The 17,048-nt window shown below is 45.1% G+C and overlaps 2 protein-coding genes across 2 annotated transcripts in view; one reads left to right on the plus strand and one right to left on the minus strand.

Annotated features, from left to right (window-relative positions):
• Window positions 1–7,467, minus strand: part of ATP5PB (ATP synthase peripheral stalk-membrane subunit b) — an 8,162-nt gene extending 695 nt beyond the window's left edge. Inside the window, exons 1-6 of the mRNA XM_027860383.1 lie at window positions 7,361–7,467; window positions 7,156–7,192; window positions 3,031–3,176; window positions 1,942–2,105; window positions 1,317–1,442; window positions 521–700 (exon numbers count right to left, since the gene is read on the minus strand). Coding sequence (XP_027716184.1) covers window positions 521–700; window positions 1,317–1,442; window positions 1,942–2,105; window positions 3,031–3,176; window positions 7,156–7,192; window positions 7,361–7,400 — 693 coding nt within the window. The 5' untranslated portion in view covers window positions 7,401–7,467. The remainder of the gene's footprint in view (window positions 1–520; window positions 701–1,316; window positions 1,443–1,941; window positions 2,106–3,030; window positions 3,177–7,155; window positions 7,193–7,360) is intronic.
• A 249-nt stretch (window positions 7,468–7,716) lies between these two features.
• On the plus strand, window positions 7,717–15,194 carry WDR77 (WD repeat domain 77). The gene is made up of 10 exons (XM_027860382.1): window positions 7,717–7,976; window positions 8,096–8,281; window positions 9,507–9,648; window positions 9,938–9,987; window positions 10,645–10,715; window positions 10,992–11,046; window positions 11,886–11,957; window positions 12,432–12,540; window positions 12,994–13,062; window positions 13,770–15,194. Exons 1-10 carry the CDS (start codon window positions 7,808–7,810, stop codon window positions 13,927–13,929), a joined length of 1,083 nt encoding a protein of 360 aa, XP_027716183.1. The 5' UTR covers window positions 7,717–7,807; the 3' UTR covers window positions 13,930–15,194.
• Window positions 15,195–17,048: the final 1,854 nt, after the last annotated feature.

The following is a 17,048-nucleotide window of genomic DNA, read 5'->3' on the forward strand; positions in this document are numbered from 1 at the left end:
TTATGGTCATATAAATGGTTCTCCTCATTGTGCTTAATTCTGAATCAGTTTATACATAAAGTTTTATATATCTGCTACAAAGGAGGGTTCTTTCTTGTGGGGAGAGAGAAGGGAAATCAATGGGAAGTGAGAGGAATGTCACAAAAGAGGATAAACCTTTTTTTTTTAAAGAAAAAGAAACCATTCAATAGATATAAATTGGTTGCTCAGTCATTTCTGAATAGAAATGAAGGTGACAGAATATGGCATAAGCAACGAAAGGAAATTATTCCCTTATAGTCCCAACAGCCAGGTGGGTGACTATGGAGACCTACTGTACATACAACTTAAGATAAAAGATCTCTTTTATAGTTCAGATTTTGAGAAAGGAAGAATCCGACATCAGTCACGCACTAACTTCTTCTGAATATGCCCTTCTCCAGATTACAACGCCCACCAGGGCAGCTTCACTTTCTTCCTCCTAAAGGCAGCTGGCCAGCTCCAGGCCCCACATTCACCAGACATGCCAACAATCTAATACCTGCTGAGCAGAGATGCTCTTCACCACATGGCTCTCCACCCATGTGATCATATGTTCTTGCTCTTTACGCCGCATCATGTTCTGCTTGGCGATGTGATAGTCCAGGCGATTCTTCACCTCCGTGTACACTTTATGCAGCCTCTCACGGTAAAAGACTTCGAGTGTCATGGCAATGTTGTTCTAAAGAAGGGGAGAAAGCTTACTTTTGTGGTCAAAGAACCACATGTTGTTCTCAAGATTTGTGCCAGGGAACATTATAAGCATCACTCTTTCCTATGCTATATAAAAGATGAGAGGCTTTTTTTTTGGTAGGTTGTTTTCCTTAAAATTTAATGATTTCGAAAAATAAAAATCTTAGCCAAACTGGGTATGAAATTAACCACACACGAAGTGCCAGGTGGTCCCTGATTTGTAAGAGTGATAAACACAACATAACAAGCAAGGACCTGTGCTCTTGAAATACTACAATAAAACTACCCAAATATTTAATTTCTGATTTGTCTATGTTCCAAGAACCTGCTTTTGTCGCTCTGTAATCTGAATATAGGCATGCACTCGACACTTTTGTTCAGTAGTTATTAGCACATGGAAGAAATAAATGGAATACTTAAAATAAATTGAATATAATCTTTCAAGTTACATGTGAATTAAATTCTCCAAAAATGAATTATCATATTTCTACACATCAGGCACATATAAAGAGATTTTACCTAGTTAGCATTTTGTTTTCCTGAATCTGATGTACTGAATTCCCAGGAGGTGTGATAAGTGCTTTTTAAATCTTAAAAAAACCTACCCTCTGGACATCAAAAAGGTAGTGACGCTTGGCAACCAGGGCTTGCTGTTTCTTTTCCAAGTCAATTGCATCTTGGATATTTTTTATGGAAGCCTGTTTCAGCGCTTCTGCCTCAGCCATCTGGTCCTGCAATTAAGATGTTTATGAAAAGATTAGTGAAAAAGCTAACAAGAGTAAGTACTGATCAATTTTGTCCTTTCAAAGTTAGGGCACATGTGTGCAAAGTGAAGAACAAATGCACGTAACTTTCATGGAAACCAAAGAGATGAAGAGAAACTAGCCCAACATCTGAAAGAAATCAACCTAAAACTAAAAAGTAATCAAGAATTTCAGTAAATGTGGAAAATATGACTCCACAGGACTTAATCAGGTTATAGATGCTTATTGCCACTGCTATAAAATAGGTTATTACATATGGGAATATTTGGAGAATACTGATAGTTTAAGTCATTTTAGGCTAAGTAACATTGGTAGAAAAGTCTGCAATAATTGCTTAATTTTCTCCCCCAAAACAGCTCCCCTTAGAATACATTTTATATCCAAACAGATCAACTGAAGGCCCTATCGATAATTCCTAAACTTCTGCCCAAAACTAAAATGGGAAATATTAAATTTCCATCCATACCTCTCTGAGTTTATCAGCAAAAGCTGCTACAGAGGCACCATACTTTTTAACTATATAAATGAGGAGCCCCAATGTTGACATGGCAGCAAACGTATCAGCAGTAATAACATAGATTTCTTTAGAGAGAAAATACAGGATAAGTCCAGTGCCCAACACATAAGGACCTGAAAGAAAAAGAATATTTATGAGAACTTGTGTATAGTATTAGAAATAAGGACTAAATGAAGTTTCAGAATGATTTAAGACTAGGCTAAGTAAAATTTTTTTTTTTAAAAATCAGTTCACTTTAGTGCATGAAAAACCCTATCATTTAGAAAAACTACATATCGAAGATATTCAATAATCACTGCTGTCAAAGTGATTTCTTAACAGCCGCCAAACCAAAACAGTATTGGTTAAGTGTGAAATCTATCCACTCCTACTAATATTTAGTACCTTATTTTCATAGTACCTTTGCATTAAAAATACCTGAAAAAAGTCCATGATCCTGTCAGAGGGAGTCTCTTTGATACAATGCAAATTATAACCCTAAAGTGCCTTAGTTGCCGTGGTTAAAAAATAATCACTGGTATGGTAACTCAGCTTCTACACTTAGGTTGGCTAGTGCTTACACAATAGATAGAAACTTAGACAAGTTTCTCCAGCTTGGTAGGACCTGCCAGAGATAATGCTGTCTGCTGATTTGTTTTTAACCACTCATTTTGGCAAATATACACTTTATAGCTTCTTAACTTCCTTGTATGTCTTATCTCCTTCAAACACCTAGTGAGCCCTGACTTTATCTTCTATACATCAAAGAAGTTATTATGCATATGGTATGCCCTTAAATACTTTAATGGATGAAGAAAACAATATCAGGCTTTATGAAATGGTCAAAGCAACCACTTTTAGTTAGAATAAGTCAAGAAAAAACAGGTTACAACCTTTAAAGGAGAGTATAAATAGAAAAGGACCAATTTTTGTTTTTGGTTATCCAAACAAATTAACAAGGTACAACGAAAAGGCAGAAATGATACCAAAGCCATGCACCCAAAACTATTGCTATTGCAAACATCAGACTAAATCATCTCTGCAGGAAAGTTTGCTTACCTGTAACTCCAGTTTTAGGATACATAAACTCAAAGAATTCCTCAGGAATCAATCCATGACGAACTTTCCCTCCATGCTCAGGAAGAGGAGGCAAAGGAGCCAGATGGGGAGAAGCTGTGTGAAAAATTCTGGTTGCCTGAAGCACCCTGTGGAGAGCAAAAGTGGCATACACACAGTTCTTACTTTACATAAATCAAATGTTCCCTAGATCTTATTTGTCTGAACACACAGGGAAGGGGGGCCACATGGCCCTGGAGGGAGGGGGCTAGCGAAGGTGCAAGGACATGGGAGCCGTGGACAAAGTAATGAGAGCAGAAGAAACACTTAGGGATTGGGGCCAGTCACCTGGGGGCCTGGTCAGAACTGAGAGAAACAACATGTGGGGGGCAGACACATGGGAGCTGGACATGGACACACACTGGGGCCAGTTCCAGACACATGGTACCCAAGCACAGAATGACAGACACAAGGGCGCTGGATGGAGTGGGGCAAAGATCTCCTCTCTCCACGTTGTATGTCTTAAGCCAAGCCCCTGATCCACTGGCGGCAGAAGGGTCCACATGTCTGTTTCTCTGTTTTCACTTGGAGGGTTTTTTTTGGTGGTGGGGGAGATGGAAGGCCACAGAATGCAGAGCTTTGGGGCAGGGGCAAGAGCGGAGAGCACAGTAAAGTTAAAACAGGTTTTTTTTTTTTTTTTTAAAGAATGCTAATTTCTTTCAGGAGTCTTTAAATTTGTATAATGTGGTTTATATAAACCAAGAATTGTTTCTAATAAATAACATGGTACACGTAATTTCAGTAGAAATTCTTGCTATCAAAGAGGGGCTGACGCTAGTTTTCCCAACAGGCAGAATGGAGACAGTACTGAATGGAGCATAGATCTGCCTTCCAGTCTCACTCATTACCATTAACTAGCTATATCTCCCTTACAGAGGTTAACTAATCCAAACTGCTTACCAACATATGGTTCTTTTTTTTCAACATCTCTTGATCGCCTGGCTTTGAACACATCCCACACAACTGGAGGTCTGTTATCTTTCTAACCTGCGGCCTTGAGGCCACATGTAGCCCCCTAGGTCCCTCAAGTGCGGCCCTTTCACTGAATCCAAACTTCACAGAACAAATCCCCTTAATGAAAGGATTTATTCTGTAAAACTTGGACTCAGTCAAAACGCTGCACCCAAGGACCTAGAAGGCAAGATGTGGCCTCGAGGCTGCAGGTTCTCTACCCCCCTACGATCTAAATTCCATGTTGGACAGCTCTAATTCTTAAGAATTCTTTCTATTGAGTGAATATCTGGCTTTTTTTTTTACCCATTGGTCCTAGTTCTCTCCTTTGAATTCAAGAACATGAACATAATCTCTCTTCCAGAAGGTTCCCAGAGATATTAGAAGAGAACTATCCTATTCTTTCTGTGCAAAATTCCCTTTTCCAGACTAAACACTCCTGATTTCTTAAACTGCTTTTTGTGTGTTGAGCTTTACTCTTTAGGTTAATATCTTCAAGAGGCACAAGTGTGTGTGTGTCTGTACACACTGATCAGTGCTGAATTACTTTTTGATCCACAACCTCATTTAGGTTTTTCTTCCCCTCATGAATGATAACAAGCCTTGTGTTTTCCATTCTAAGCTTGTAATAATCTTTTCAAGATAAGTGCAGGGCTTTTTCACATTTAAATCAGTTAAATTTCATCTTGTGGGTTTTCAGACTATATGGATTTTTCTGAAACCATATCCTATCATCCTAAATGCTCTATTCATCTGAATGTACATTTTACTTTTCCTCCAAACCTAGCATGGATAAAATCTGAGTGCTCTTAGGCAAGTGCTGGTCGGGACAACATAAGGAATGAAGATTTCTCCTCACACTTTCATGTCAGAATTTACATACATCCTGCTCCTAATTCTCCCTCCTCTTCATATACATGAGGCTAGGGAGAAGCAAGAAAGGCAGGCAGGCAGAATGTCCCTCTTCCCAGTGTTCCTAGGTCGTCCTGCATAGCTCGGGCCATTTCCCTGTGACCTTGGGGTGGCTTCTCAAGGAATGTTGTATCACAGACAGGAGTGGGTACAGGAAGGAGGCATCTCTGTTGCAGATTCAAAAGAGCAGTAGTGTTTCTAATCTTTCAATTGAATGAAGGTTGCTTTAGAAATAAAATTAGTGAAGTGAGAGCAAATCAGAGTGGTCTGTCTGTGTTAGTTTCCTGTTTGGTTGTAAAAAGTCTACAGATGATCCGGAATAAGAACTCTGTATCTTAAAATATGATGGAGGGCTAGGGTAGAATAACTGTTTTCACAGTTTACATGTTTCTTTACTTTCGATAATTTATCCTCTTAAGGGAGTAATCTATATTTGGTCTAACATTAGCTATTTGCCAGCTGATTTATTTAGTAAGTATTCCTTCCATGTCTTTCATTTATGGTTCTGGAAAAAAAACAAAACAAAACAAAACCTTAAATGATACCTGATGTTTGGCCAGTATCTTAAAGGTTTAGAAAATGTTGTATTTGAATTTCACAACAAACATTCTTAAGGAGATACTGCAGATATGCTCTGTAGGGAGATATGGCTAGTTAGTAGTAGTGAACAGGACTAGAAGGCATATGCTCACTGAGACTCATTGAAGTTAAGAGGCTTGCCTAAATTCACAGAGCTTCCAAATGTCAGAGACCAGACATGGGTCTCTCTGGACTCCGAACTGATGCTATACCAGGTGCAGGCAGGTCCAGCTTTTTTTTGTGGCAGCATGCAAAAATAAACAAATAAAAAACCGAGGGGAAAGGGCTAACAATCACATGCTATTTTTCCAAAAGTGGCTTTAAACAGCCTCAGGAAGAAAGAATTGGAAGTTATCATGACACGGGCAAGAGCAAAGCCTGCCTGCACACCACTATGATCGCCATCCAAATGGACACATATACATTCATCTATACTCTCTTGCTATAATAACTGTTCAAGGATCCACTTAACTATGATTATATGAGCAACATTCTTTGGTCTTTTTGGCCAACCGTTATGATGCCTGACCAAAAACAAGATATAAAACGCCTAGAATGCTCCTTTAATTCAACAGTTTAATAAACCCCATCAAAAAATAAAATAAACAAGTATAAACTGCCTGATCTTAGGTAAGATTTTGCTTATTTGATTGTCAGTTAAAGTTATTAACAACAAAAAACTAAAATAGGGTGACTCAACAAGTTTGGCAGTCTTAATGTAGCCATGCTTGCTCTCTGCAAGCAATTCTTTTCTAATTACTCTAGATCTGTTATCTATCATTAATGTCCTCTATGTGTCACTATGTGTCCTCTTTCACCTCTAAAACTATACCAACATTCAGGTCAGCAAGAATGTATCCTCCAGGTACGTTAAAAAAAAAAAATGGAATAAGGATAAGGACCAAACTTGTGACTTCATCAGTATACGGAATTCCCAGATGAGGAAACTCCTTCTAACAGTCCAAGTAAGCACCCTCTCTGCAACTCAAAGTCCCGTCTTGGGAGAGAGTCTAGAGCACAGAAAAACCGAGTGATTTTCCCCAAGTCAGGGAGCCAGTAGCTGTCAAAGTGGGACCTGAACCCAAGTCTTCTTGTCTTCAAGAACAGCTCTCTTACCACTAGGCTACATTGCTTCTACTTTTCTTTTTTACAAGAAAACATATAAAAACTGACCTTTTTTTAAAACATGCAAATACAAGACTGCTAGATCAACTTTTGCCTTTAACAGTAACTGAACGCTCAGGGTGCACCTGGGAGACCCAACCAGGCCACGGACTCTATCTACCCTACCCTGCCCTGCCCTCCCGGGCTATGCTGGGGACTCGGACCTGAAGGAGGGAGAGGCAGAGAAGCCTGGCAGTCCAAGGTCACGAGTGGAGAAGCCGACCTCGAGAACGCTAGGTCTCCAACCCGGGGCTGAGCGTGGCGGAGCATCAGCCAGAGAGCCTACGGGGCAGCCGCCTCCTCGTACTGGGAAGGAAACTGAGGCTAGGCTCGGATGAATTAAGCGCTTTGCCCGTGCGGGCGTCGAAGGCGGGATGGAAGCCCGGATCCAGCCCAGCGCTCCCGGGTTGCTGGGCAGGATCCCGGTCAGCGTCCCAGCCAAGGGCGGGGGGCGGTACTTACCCCGGAGCCAGCGGGGCCGCATTCTTGAGCGCCGGAGCTGTGAGGACACAGAGCTCGGGTCAGCGGGAGTCGCGGTCCCAGGCCTCCCTTCCCGTGGCTCCCAGCGACCCCTCCAGGGTCCTCCCCCAGCCCCTGCCGCGGCCGCCGCCCCAAGGACACTCTCCTCCCCAGCTCCGACCCCGTGACTCCCGGCCGGGCTCCTCACCCACGACGCTGGCCGCGTGCAGCGCCAGCCGGGACAGCATGTTGAGCGAGGGTCCGTTCGGCAGCCTCCGCGTCCCTGTGACCCCAGCGGGGAAACCTTGCCAGTCGCCGAACTAAGATGGCGGAGAGCAAACCTCGCGAGAGGGGGAGGGCAAATGCTTTTCCTACTCGTCCAATCTCCGCTCCTTCCGTCTCCAGCCCCAATTGTCGCGAGAGCAAAACGGAAGCCGGGGCGGAAGGGTGGGGGGGAGGCGGGAGAACGAAGAACATAGCTTAACTAGAACCCAGCGGCTAACGGAAAGCGAAGGGGGCGGGGCCGGGGAGGCGAGTCTCGCGAGAAGCGGGGGCTCCGGCCTCTCGGCCGGAGAGGGGCGGGGAGCCCGAGTGGACACCACGTGGGGAGTGGAGCCCGGGACCGAAAGAGGACGAGAACCGGAGCCATCTGGAGATGCGGGAGGAGTCGCAGACACCGCCGGACCCGCAGCCGCAGCAGCCGCAGCCGGACCCGCCGGTGCCTCCGCCGATATACTTGCCTCCCGCCTCCCAGGAATGGAACCTGCCTCCCAACGCGCCGGCCTGTATGGAGCGGCAGCTGGAGGCGGTGCGCTACCGGTCCGGTGAGCCCCGCCCGACCCCGGCCCGGCCCGGCCCGGCCCGGCCTGCCCCCCGCCCCCCGCACCCTCTCCCCGCCTCCGGCCGCGCTCACCCGCGGCCCGGCCGCCTTCTCTTCCCGCAGATGGCTCCCTGCTTCTGGGCGCGTCCAGCCTCAGCGGCCGCAGCTGGGCCGGCTCCTTGTGGCTGTTCAAGGACCCCCTCTCGGCCCCCAACGAGGGCTTCTGTTCGGCCGGAGTCCAGATCGAAGCCGGGCTGTCCGACCTCGCCTGGGTGGGGGACCGTGGCATCTTCGTGGGCTCCGACTCCGGTGAGTACCCCCCGAGGGGGCCGTTTGGCCGGGGCGGGGTCCCAGCTTCCGATTTCGCCCTCACCTGCTCTCGGGACGTGATGACGCCGAGAGCCACTGACAGGTGCCCCGGCTTTGTGGGCAAAGCTCCATCCTTAGGTCGGAGCCCGACCTGCCGCCCCCAGGTAGGTACCCCGGGGCAAGCTGAAGTCCAGACCGTGGAAGGGCTTGTCCACGCGGCCGGGAGGTGGAGTATGAGCCCCTGGGAGCCATCTCATCTTGGGGTTGTGCACGGAAAGTTTGTTGAATTGAATTGCCCCCAGCTGGCTTGTGAAGATCCCAGCTCCCTGCTGTGGGTGAGCCGTGTGCCAGGCTTTGGGCATAGAAAGCCCGGTTTGCCCGCCAGGAGCCCCCCAGCCAGGGGTTGTTTGCTGCTCCTGGTTGTCATGGACCCCTCCCCTGCCCATTCCAACTCTGGATGTCAATCTTTTCAGCTGAGTGTTTGAACAAATGTTTTATTGATGCTTTTTTTGCTTCCTACACCACAGCCACTTCCCAGTGATCTCCCCTCCCCCACAGAATTTTCCCTGGTAACAGAGAAAAACAGTTAAGTGAAGCCAACTGACCGGGCCCAACAGCTCAGGAAACATTCCACAGGCCCAGTCCCCTGGCTCTCTAAAGAGAGGAGGGGAGGGGGCTGCTTCCTCTGTCCTCTGGCGAGAGGGTCATTTTCAGTTGTGATTTTGGTGTTTGGATAGATAGAAAAGGGGTATCAAAGACTGAACTTTCCATAAGCGTTCTTGTTTTTTAGCCTCTGACTTGTCTCATGTTCATGACTGATCTTCCCTGGTCCCCGAGACAAACGTTTTCAAGATTTCAAGCTAGATTGATTAGTCACACAGGCCAGAGATCTGCATGGAAGACCCCAAGGTTACAGATTCCTTTCCCTTTGGGAGCTGGTTCTTTAATTTTTCTTTTCTACCAGAAGGCCAATAACCGTTTTCCCTTCTATCCTTTCCCTCTTCTTTTTTTGGTCAGACCATTCTTCTAGGAAACGAGCCCCAATATAAAATCATATGACGATGGGAATTGCTGTCATCCTGTAGTTGTGCTTACTGAAGATTAATTTGCTTTGTTGCTCTATAGAACACGAGCCATAGGCGGGTCCACAGAGTCCTAGATGAGTGAACTTTGCTGCCCTGTGAATCTGTAGACCTGGAATAATTCCAGCCCCCACATCTTCTAGGTGCTGTGGAACTGTGGGAACTGGATGAGGGTGAGACACTCATCGTCAACAAGTTCTGCAAGTATGAACATGATGACATAGTGACCAGTGTTAGCGTTCTGATGAATGGCACACAGGCCATCAGTGGCAGCAAGGACTTCTGGTGAGTTCCTCTTCTTATCCTTGCTCATACCCCTTTTCGCCCCACAAAATAATGCTGGATCGTTCATTAAAAGAACCTGGATAATAATTGAGACTTTCAGAATACAAGGACACTTTGGAAACAGCAGGCCATCCTCACCGACTTTAGCATGAGCATTCCAGATAAGGAATTGCGTAAAGTGGAAACCTCTCGAATTTTTCTAAACTATATTTTATTCCCTGTACTTGAACATGTGCTTTTATAAACTTTCTGTTTAGGAATGAATGTAGGGTTTTTTTTTTCTCTTTAGCATAAAAGTTTGGGACCTCCCTGGAGAGAAACTGCTGAACTCCTATAGAGGTGAGTTTTGCCTCCCCTCCCCACTTCTATCTTTGCCATCCTGGTTCCTTTGAGTTTCTGGATTAGATTTTCATGCTAAAAGCTTTGTGTATTGATGGGTAAGGCCTCATCAGAGTCCACAGGGCCATTAGGAAATCACATATTCATCCTTCTGCTTTAAGGAGAGGATGTTTTCTCGGTTCTCAGCCTCCGCACCATGCTTCTGGTGCCCTTCCCATCCTAAAGCTTGGATGTTCTGCCTGAAGCCTCACAGGAGTCTCCACCATTCTCCACTTCCTCCAGGGGAAGCAGCTGAGGGTCCTAGATAGACCTAGAGCTGAAAGGATCTCTGTGTGAACCATGTGAACTAACCTTTGTTTTAGAGAGGGGGGATCTCAAGCCCGAGTTCACAGTAGGAAGGACTTGAGGTGGGGTTGGAGCCTATATCCTCCGACGTGTGATGGGCAGCCTTCTGGCTTAATTAGTGGCTGTGATCCATCTGGTTCTCTGTTTTCTGCAAACTCATCCCAGTTCTCTGCTTGTATCTTGTCCACGTCTTTAAACATGGTAATTGAGAATGCCATTTGAGGCCAAGTAGTTTTTTTTTTGCTGGTGCCAGTTTGGTCTGGCCTCTGTGCTTATGTGGTTGTGATGATGTGGCCCACCTTTCCTTCATAGGTCACTCTGGCCAAGTCTCCTGTGTTGCTGCTTGTCCCTACAAGGAGTCTAAGTTCCTGTCATGCAGTGAGGTAAGATGATACTCTCCCTTGGCCCATATCTAAAGTGTTTAGCAGACTCAGTACAGTTTGAGCCTAAAGTGGTCATCTTAGAGATTAGGAACTGGGAGAGACCCTTATTTTACATTCAAGGAACTGAGGCCCAGAGAAGGGGAAAATGCCCCTAGGTCACACAGGTGGAAAGTGTCAGAGCTGGGATATGAACTCAGGACTTCTGATTTTAAATCCAATGTTCTTTCCATTACATCATGCTGATCTTGAAGCATTTTATTCTGTTATTACTTCTAGGACAATAGAATTTTACTTTGGGATATCCGGTGCCCCAAGCCAGCTTCACATGTTGGTGAGTCCGAATGGTGGTGTTAGGAAAGGCCCGGTGACTTTGGCTGTCAAAGATCAACAGGTCTCTTACAGTGAAACAACCTTCTCTACCCTCTAGGACGGAGGTCAGCAAACTATGGCAGCCACCTCATTTTGTATGGACCCTGGAACTAAGAATGATTTTTTTATATTTGTAAATACACTAAAAATGCAAAAATCATTATTAATTCGAGAGGACTGTATAAAAAGTGGCTGCTGGATTTGTCCTGTAGTTTGCCGGAACCTTACTGTGGGTTTCTGTTAATCCAGTCCCCCTAAGTGGCAGAGAAAGGAGATCCCTGGTTTCTTGGACAGGTCCAGTCTCATTCATCACGATAGTAGGTGGATGGGGGACTGGACTGAGTCCTCTTAGGGTAGAGGGGGAGGAGACTCATTTCATTAATTTACCTTTCTTGCTAGTGTCTTGGAAGTATATGATCAGAGGAGAGTGTATCTATTAATGCAGTTGGGGAGGAGAACAGTTGGACTTTCTGACTAAGGATTTTCAGTTCTCTTGTTCTCACTTTTAAAACTTGTATTTATTTTTGTTGTATTTGGAGTTCTAAATTGTCTCCTTCCCTCCCAACCCTGGATTAGAGAACATTTGATATAGATATATATGTGGAACCATAAAATACATACTTTGATTTATCAGTCTTTTCTCTGGAGGTAGATGAATAAGTCCTTTGTAGTTGATTTCAGTGATCATATTGCTCAGAATAGCTTAGTCATTCACAGTTACTCTTTGAATACCGTTGCTGTTACCATATATAATATCCTCTTGGTTTTGTTCATTTCTCTCTGCTGTTCTCACTTCCTCAGGCCAAAGTGCCTCCCACCACCTTCCTACCTCACTGGCCTGGCATCCTCAGAAGGAAAAAGTTTTCACTTTTGGTAAGAAGTCTTGGTGCTTATTTCTTAAGGATATCAAGCCCTGGGGCTGAGGTGGTTGTCCTCTTGTGTTCCTTTGCTGTAACTATCCTGCCTCTTGTACTTTTGTGTCTATGGGCCCAGGAGGCCTCTCGTGATTTATGATTATTGGACCATTTGCATCAGGGATGCAAGCGTGAAGGGATTTAGACTGGCCTTCGGAGAGCACTGTAATTTCTCCCCACAGCAGCCTCTCCTTCATGATTGTTTGTGCCTTCTTTTATGTTAGCCACCCCTGAGTACATGAAAGCTTATGACCGACCAAGGGGCTTCTGTGGGGTGGGCAAAAGTTGGTTAAGGGGCTAGTTTGGATTTGAGATAGGCCACGGGAAACCCACAGAGAGGCGCTGTAGAAAATAGGTAATTGAGTATTGATTCTGGGCTGAAAAGAGCAGTGAGGCCTTTCACACAGATGCCATCTTGGTTCTTTTTCTGTAGGTGATGAGAATGGCACTGTCTTCCTTGTGGACATCAAGAACCCTAAAACTACCCTCAGCTCCTCTGTGCACTCCCAGAGCATCACAAAGCTTGTGTTCTCTCAAGACAGGTAGTGGTCTTTCTGCCCTCGATAGCCACATATGTGCCCTGGGTGTTGTTAGTGGGGTCCAGAGGATCAGTGTTTACAGGTAGAACTCTAGAAACAAGTCCTGTCCTGGCTGGTCACGTGGTCTCTGAGGCCCAGACTGCTGTGACTGTGAGAGCTGAGCAAAACACCACCAGGACTAGTTATTTGGGTTGTAGTCAGATCGCTGAGGGAGCTAGGGAGGACTGCCATCCTTACTGTGTGTCTAGTTGTAGTTGGTGTAGAGGGGGAAACTTTGTTTCGGCGGAAGCTGCAGGCGGGGTGTGGGCCCAGGGATCCATCCTCAGTTCTAGTCCCATCCCTTCTCCAGCTTTCCTGATGCCATATTGAAGGCTGTGAACAGTGGCCCAGCACCTCCTCCTTTTGGCTAGTGGGGGAGCTGCCAACTCTGCTGTTCTTGCCCTGTCTTCCTTACAGTAGTCCCCTCCTGGCGTCTCTCAGTGAAGACTGTTCCGTAGCTGTGCTTGACTCTGGCCTTGCAGAGGTGTAAGTATAAAATGGAATCGTGGGCCTGGCACAGGAATTCCTGTTGGGGTGTGGGTTAGCCAACATGACTGCTCGGGTCCCTACCATCCTTGGGGTAGGGCTCATACAGCAGGGCTTTAGTTTCCCTTTCAAAAAAAACCAGTTGGAAGGTCTGTCCCCGTTACCTCTGTTAGTATGATGAAGAAAGGAGGGATATTTGAGCTTGCAAGGACCGGGGTCCACCTGAAACCAGCACTTTGCATCGGCAAGGGTGAGGGGTGGGAAGGGGATTAACTAACTCTTGGGGCCTTCCCAACATAAGTCGAAGCACGAGTTACAGAGACTCTTCCTTTCCAAAAGACAAATATTTGTGCCATGAACATGCCTACGTATTGGGAGCAGCAGTTGGGTATCCTGGTAAGAGCCCCAGACCAGGAACCAGCACAGGTTCTAATCCTCACTTTGCCACTGGCTTTGGGACGTTAGACAAATTACTTCTTTCTGGACCTCACTTTTCCTCTTCTTTAACATGATGAGGTTAGACACGATAGTTTAAACACACACTTCCAGCTTTAAAATTCTTTGATTCTGTGGCCAGTGGGTGTTACTGTAAGATGGTATAATATGCCCTCTTCAAATGACATATTCCAGACCCATCTAAATCGAGTTTCTTCCTTACTTTAGTCCTTTACCATTATGCCGTGCTCTACGTTCTCTTTCCTTTCCAGGTTCAGAAGCCGAGCCCACAGAGACTTTGTGAGAGATGCTACGTGGTCCCCACTCAACCACTTTCTGCTCACGACTGTGGGCTGGGACCATCAGGTCTTGCACCACACTGTACCCTCAGAGCCAGTTACAGTTCCTGATCTCAGTGGTGCCAACAAGTAGATTTGAGGAAAAAAAGGCGAAACTCCTATAAATCCATACCTACCTACCCCTTGGTTTGTGAGAAGATAAGTCCTGTATGTAGCAGGTTTGATCTGTTAAAGCTGAGCAGTTGAGACACCAAGCTTCTGTGCCTGGGGTCCTGTAGAGTCATAAGGAGACAGCCATTTATTTTTTTAGATTATATTTAAATTTTTAAAAAATGATAATCGGGACTGTCTGTTCCCACATCTAGTTACCTCTCCTTGTTCCTCCTCCTTCCCAAAAAGTACATAAAGGGGTAGAGAAATATTTCTTCATTTCCCTCTGGTGGTGAGGAATTTGCAAAATCCTGGGAATCAACTGAGATTTCGGCATCCCTGTGTCCTAGGAATGGTGTTCCTTGTGTGCCCTTTGGGGTTTTTGGTTATTGTGATTATCGATCTGAGACAGAAACGGGGAAACTCTTCAAAAGCCTTTCCCAGCTTGGGTAACACTAGGACAACCTCTTGCCTCAGCCGCCTGAAGTGGTTTCTTTCTCTTAATAGGAATCCTTCTGTAGCTGAGCAGGAAGGAAAAAGGTCTATTTTTCCTAGGTTGTTGGGACCCTCTTCCCCGAATGCAGCCACAGCACTCTGGGAGATTCTTTGCTACCTTCTTGCCCTAATCCTAAGAGACTAGCTCAGTGTTTTCTTTTGGCTAGATGCCAGAAGGGGGTGGCTTAGAGTTGGTTTGGGGGCATCCAGAGGGATTTGAGGAGAGAATGGGAGGTGGGGGCAAGACAGAAAACTGACAGACTAGAGGGGAGGGCTTTGGGATCTGCTCCTTTGATACCAAATTGCCCTGACCACCACCTCCTGAGGCTTTTCAGCTTTCAGGAGTTGGCTTGCTGTGGTTGGGGCCATGTCAATGATGAGAGATGCCATTGCCAAGAGCCATCCCAGTGGAGAATCTTAGATGACTTGGTGAAATAAAATTCTCTGTTTTGGGGTTCTGGGGTGTGTGTGTGTGTGTTTGTGTTTTAAAGCTTGCATGTGTGTGTTATAAGAAGGATGGAGGGCACATATCCTGTGTTGCTGTGACTCTACAGGAAATTTGGGTTTGACTTCTCACCTTGCACCTTAGCTACAAGCTTTGTCTCCTTGGGTACGTCAGTTAATCTTGTAGCTGAACAGGAATCTTCTTGACATGACAGCTGATGAGGCCTTCCAGCCTTTGCCTGGTGACCACTTGACCTCGGCTGGCATTCGATTAGCATTGATTAAACCTTTTTAGAAAATTGTTGTCAATATCTGTTCCTCTGTCTATCTTTCAATATCAGTAGCTTATTTTAAAGGTCAAGATGGAGTCATTTTTGCCTATCTTTTTTTTTTTTTTTTGCATATCATATTTTTAAAAAATTTTCTTGTCTTGTATTTTTATTTTTGCCCCAAGAAGTTGATGTGTTTTCCACCATCAGACAACTGATTCAGGAGTGACTCCCGCATCAGTAGTGATTTGTTTCCTGTCTCTTTAAAGCTTAACTAATTTCATTTTTGCTATATTATTTAGTGGTTGCTGGGGTCCTTATGCTTTCTCCATCTGACATCAGTAAAGCCTTTGAGGGCAGGGTAATCCCTAATTAGCACATAGTAGGCATTGAATGCTTGTTGGGTTTGGAATGAGGATGATAAATGCTCTACCTAGAGGCAGCTAGGTGGCACAAAAGATAGAGCTGGTTCAAATCCAGCAGCCCTGAATTCAAATCCAGTCTCAGACACCCACTGACGGTGACTTTGGGCAAGTCACTTCATTTTCTATTGCCTTGGTTTCCTCCATTGTAAAATGGGGGTAATGACAGCATCTACCTCGAAAGGTTTTTTTTGAGGATCAGATGAGATGTTTGTAAAGCATTTAGCACATAGTAGGTACTATATAAATGTTAGCTATTAGCTATACATAGGTTTGTAAATTTGCAATAAGGTAATGCGAGATAAGGATGTTTTGCAAACTAAACTACTCTGCCCAGGTATAATTAATTGGGGGAAAACTATAGGGATGAGATCTTTTTCCTGGAACTTTTTTAATCAGCAGAAGTTCCATAAACATAGAGGGAGATAAAAGAATCAGAAAGCAGATCTTAACACCACTTAGGTGTATGAGTGACCTCATTTTGCAGTCAGTAAAAGTGTGCAGGCAGTATTGCCCTGAATTTAAGTCCTGTCCCTGAGACATACAAATGATACTAAATTCCAAAAATGGTTGCTAGTCTGTGCTGGTAGAGAGGATGTTTTCTCACCAATGCAATGAAATCAAAGGTCTGTTTTAAAGTCTGACTGCCAGTTTTACTACTAGGCACAGAGAGATACATACCAAGTTTACATAAAACAGTATCCTGTTGGATATCAGATTGTATAAGTAGGGTGTGATACACACCTAAAGCTTGAAACAGCTGGTGGGTTTTGGAGTGGTTAAAGTGAAGCATCCAGCAAGGAAAGAGGGAAAATTGTTAAAAAGACGTGACTTGAGTTCTGTTGAAGGCCAAAAGGCTGTGGCTGAATCTGGCTGTTGGTGGATATGTAGATGTGGGAGAGAAAATGAAGTGTGGCCTAAAAGTTCACAGGCCCAGTGCGGCTAACTGACTTGCCCGAGGCTGCCTGAGAAAAGGTTAAGCTGGGATCTGGGTCTAATCCTTTTGTTTCCACGTCCAGCATTAGGCCACAGTCCCTATGCTCGGGTACTCTGGGGAGGGGGGAGGGGGGCGGCTTCTTCAGCATCTTTGTCTCATGTGTCTCGTGGCTCCCGTGGCAAATCTGTGGACCTCCTAAAATAGTGTTTTTAAATGTATAAAGTCAAGTCCGAGATTACAAAGAAAACTGGTTATGTTTGAATGATGGGGCTTAGGTTTTGCATCTGAGTTCGCAGACCTAGGTTAAGAATCTCTGCCTTAGAAAATGATGGAAACCTCAGGCTGAGCACAGCCAACCTGTGGAGGTTGCCTCGCAAGGTAATTTATCCCTGTTCATCCTACACAAAAAAAGTGACCACTAAGCTATCTCATTAACCAACTGGTTGTGTGGCTGTGGACAAGTCACTTCTTTTTAGGGCTCAGTTTTCTCTTGTAACGTGAAGGGGATGGATTAAGTAATCCGAGTGAAAGCATG

The sequence above is a fragment of the Vombatus ursinus genome, unplaced genomic scaffold (genome assembly GCF_900497805.2).
Source record: "Vombatus ursinus unplaced genomic scaffold, bare-nosed wombat genome assembly UNPS02014179.1, whole genome shotgun sequence".
Lineage (NCBI taxonomy): Eukaryota > Metazoa > Chordata > Mammalia > Diprotodontia > Vombatidae > Vombatus > Vombatus ursinus.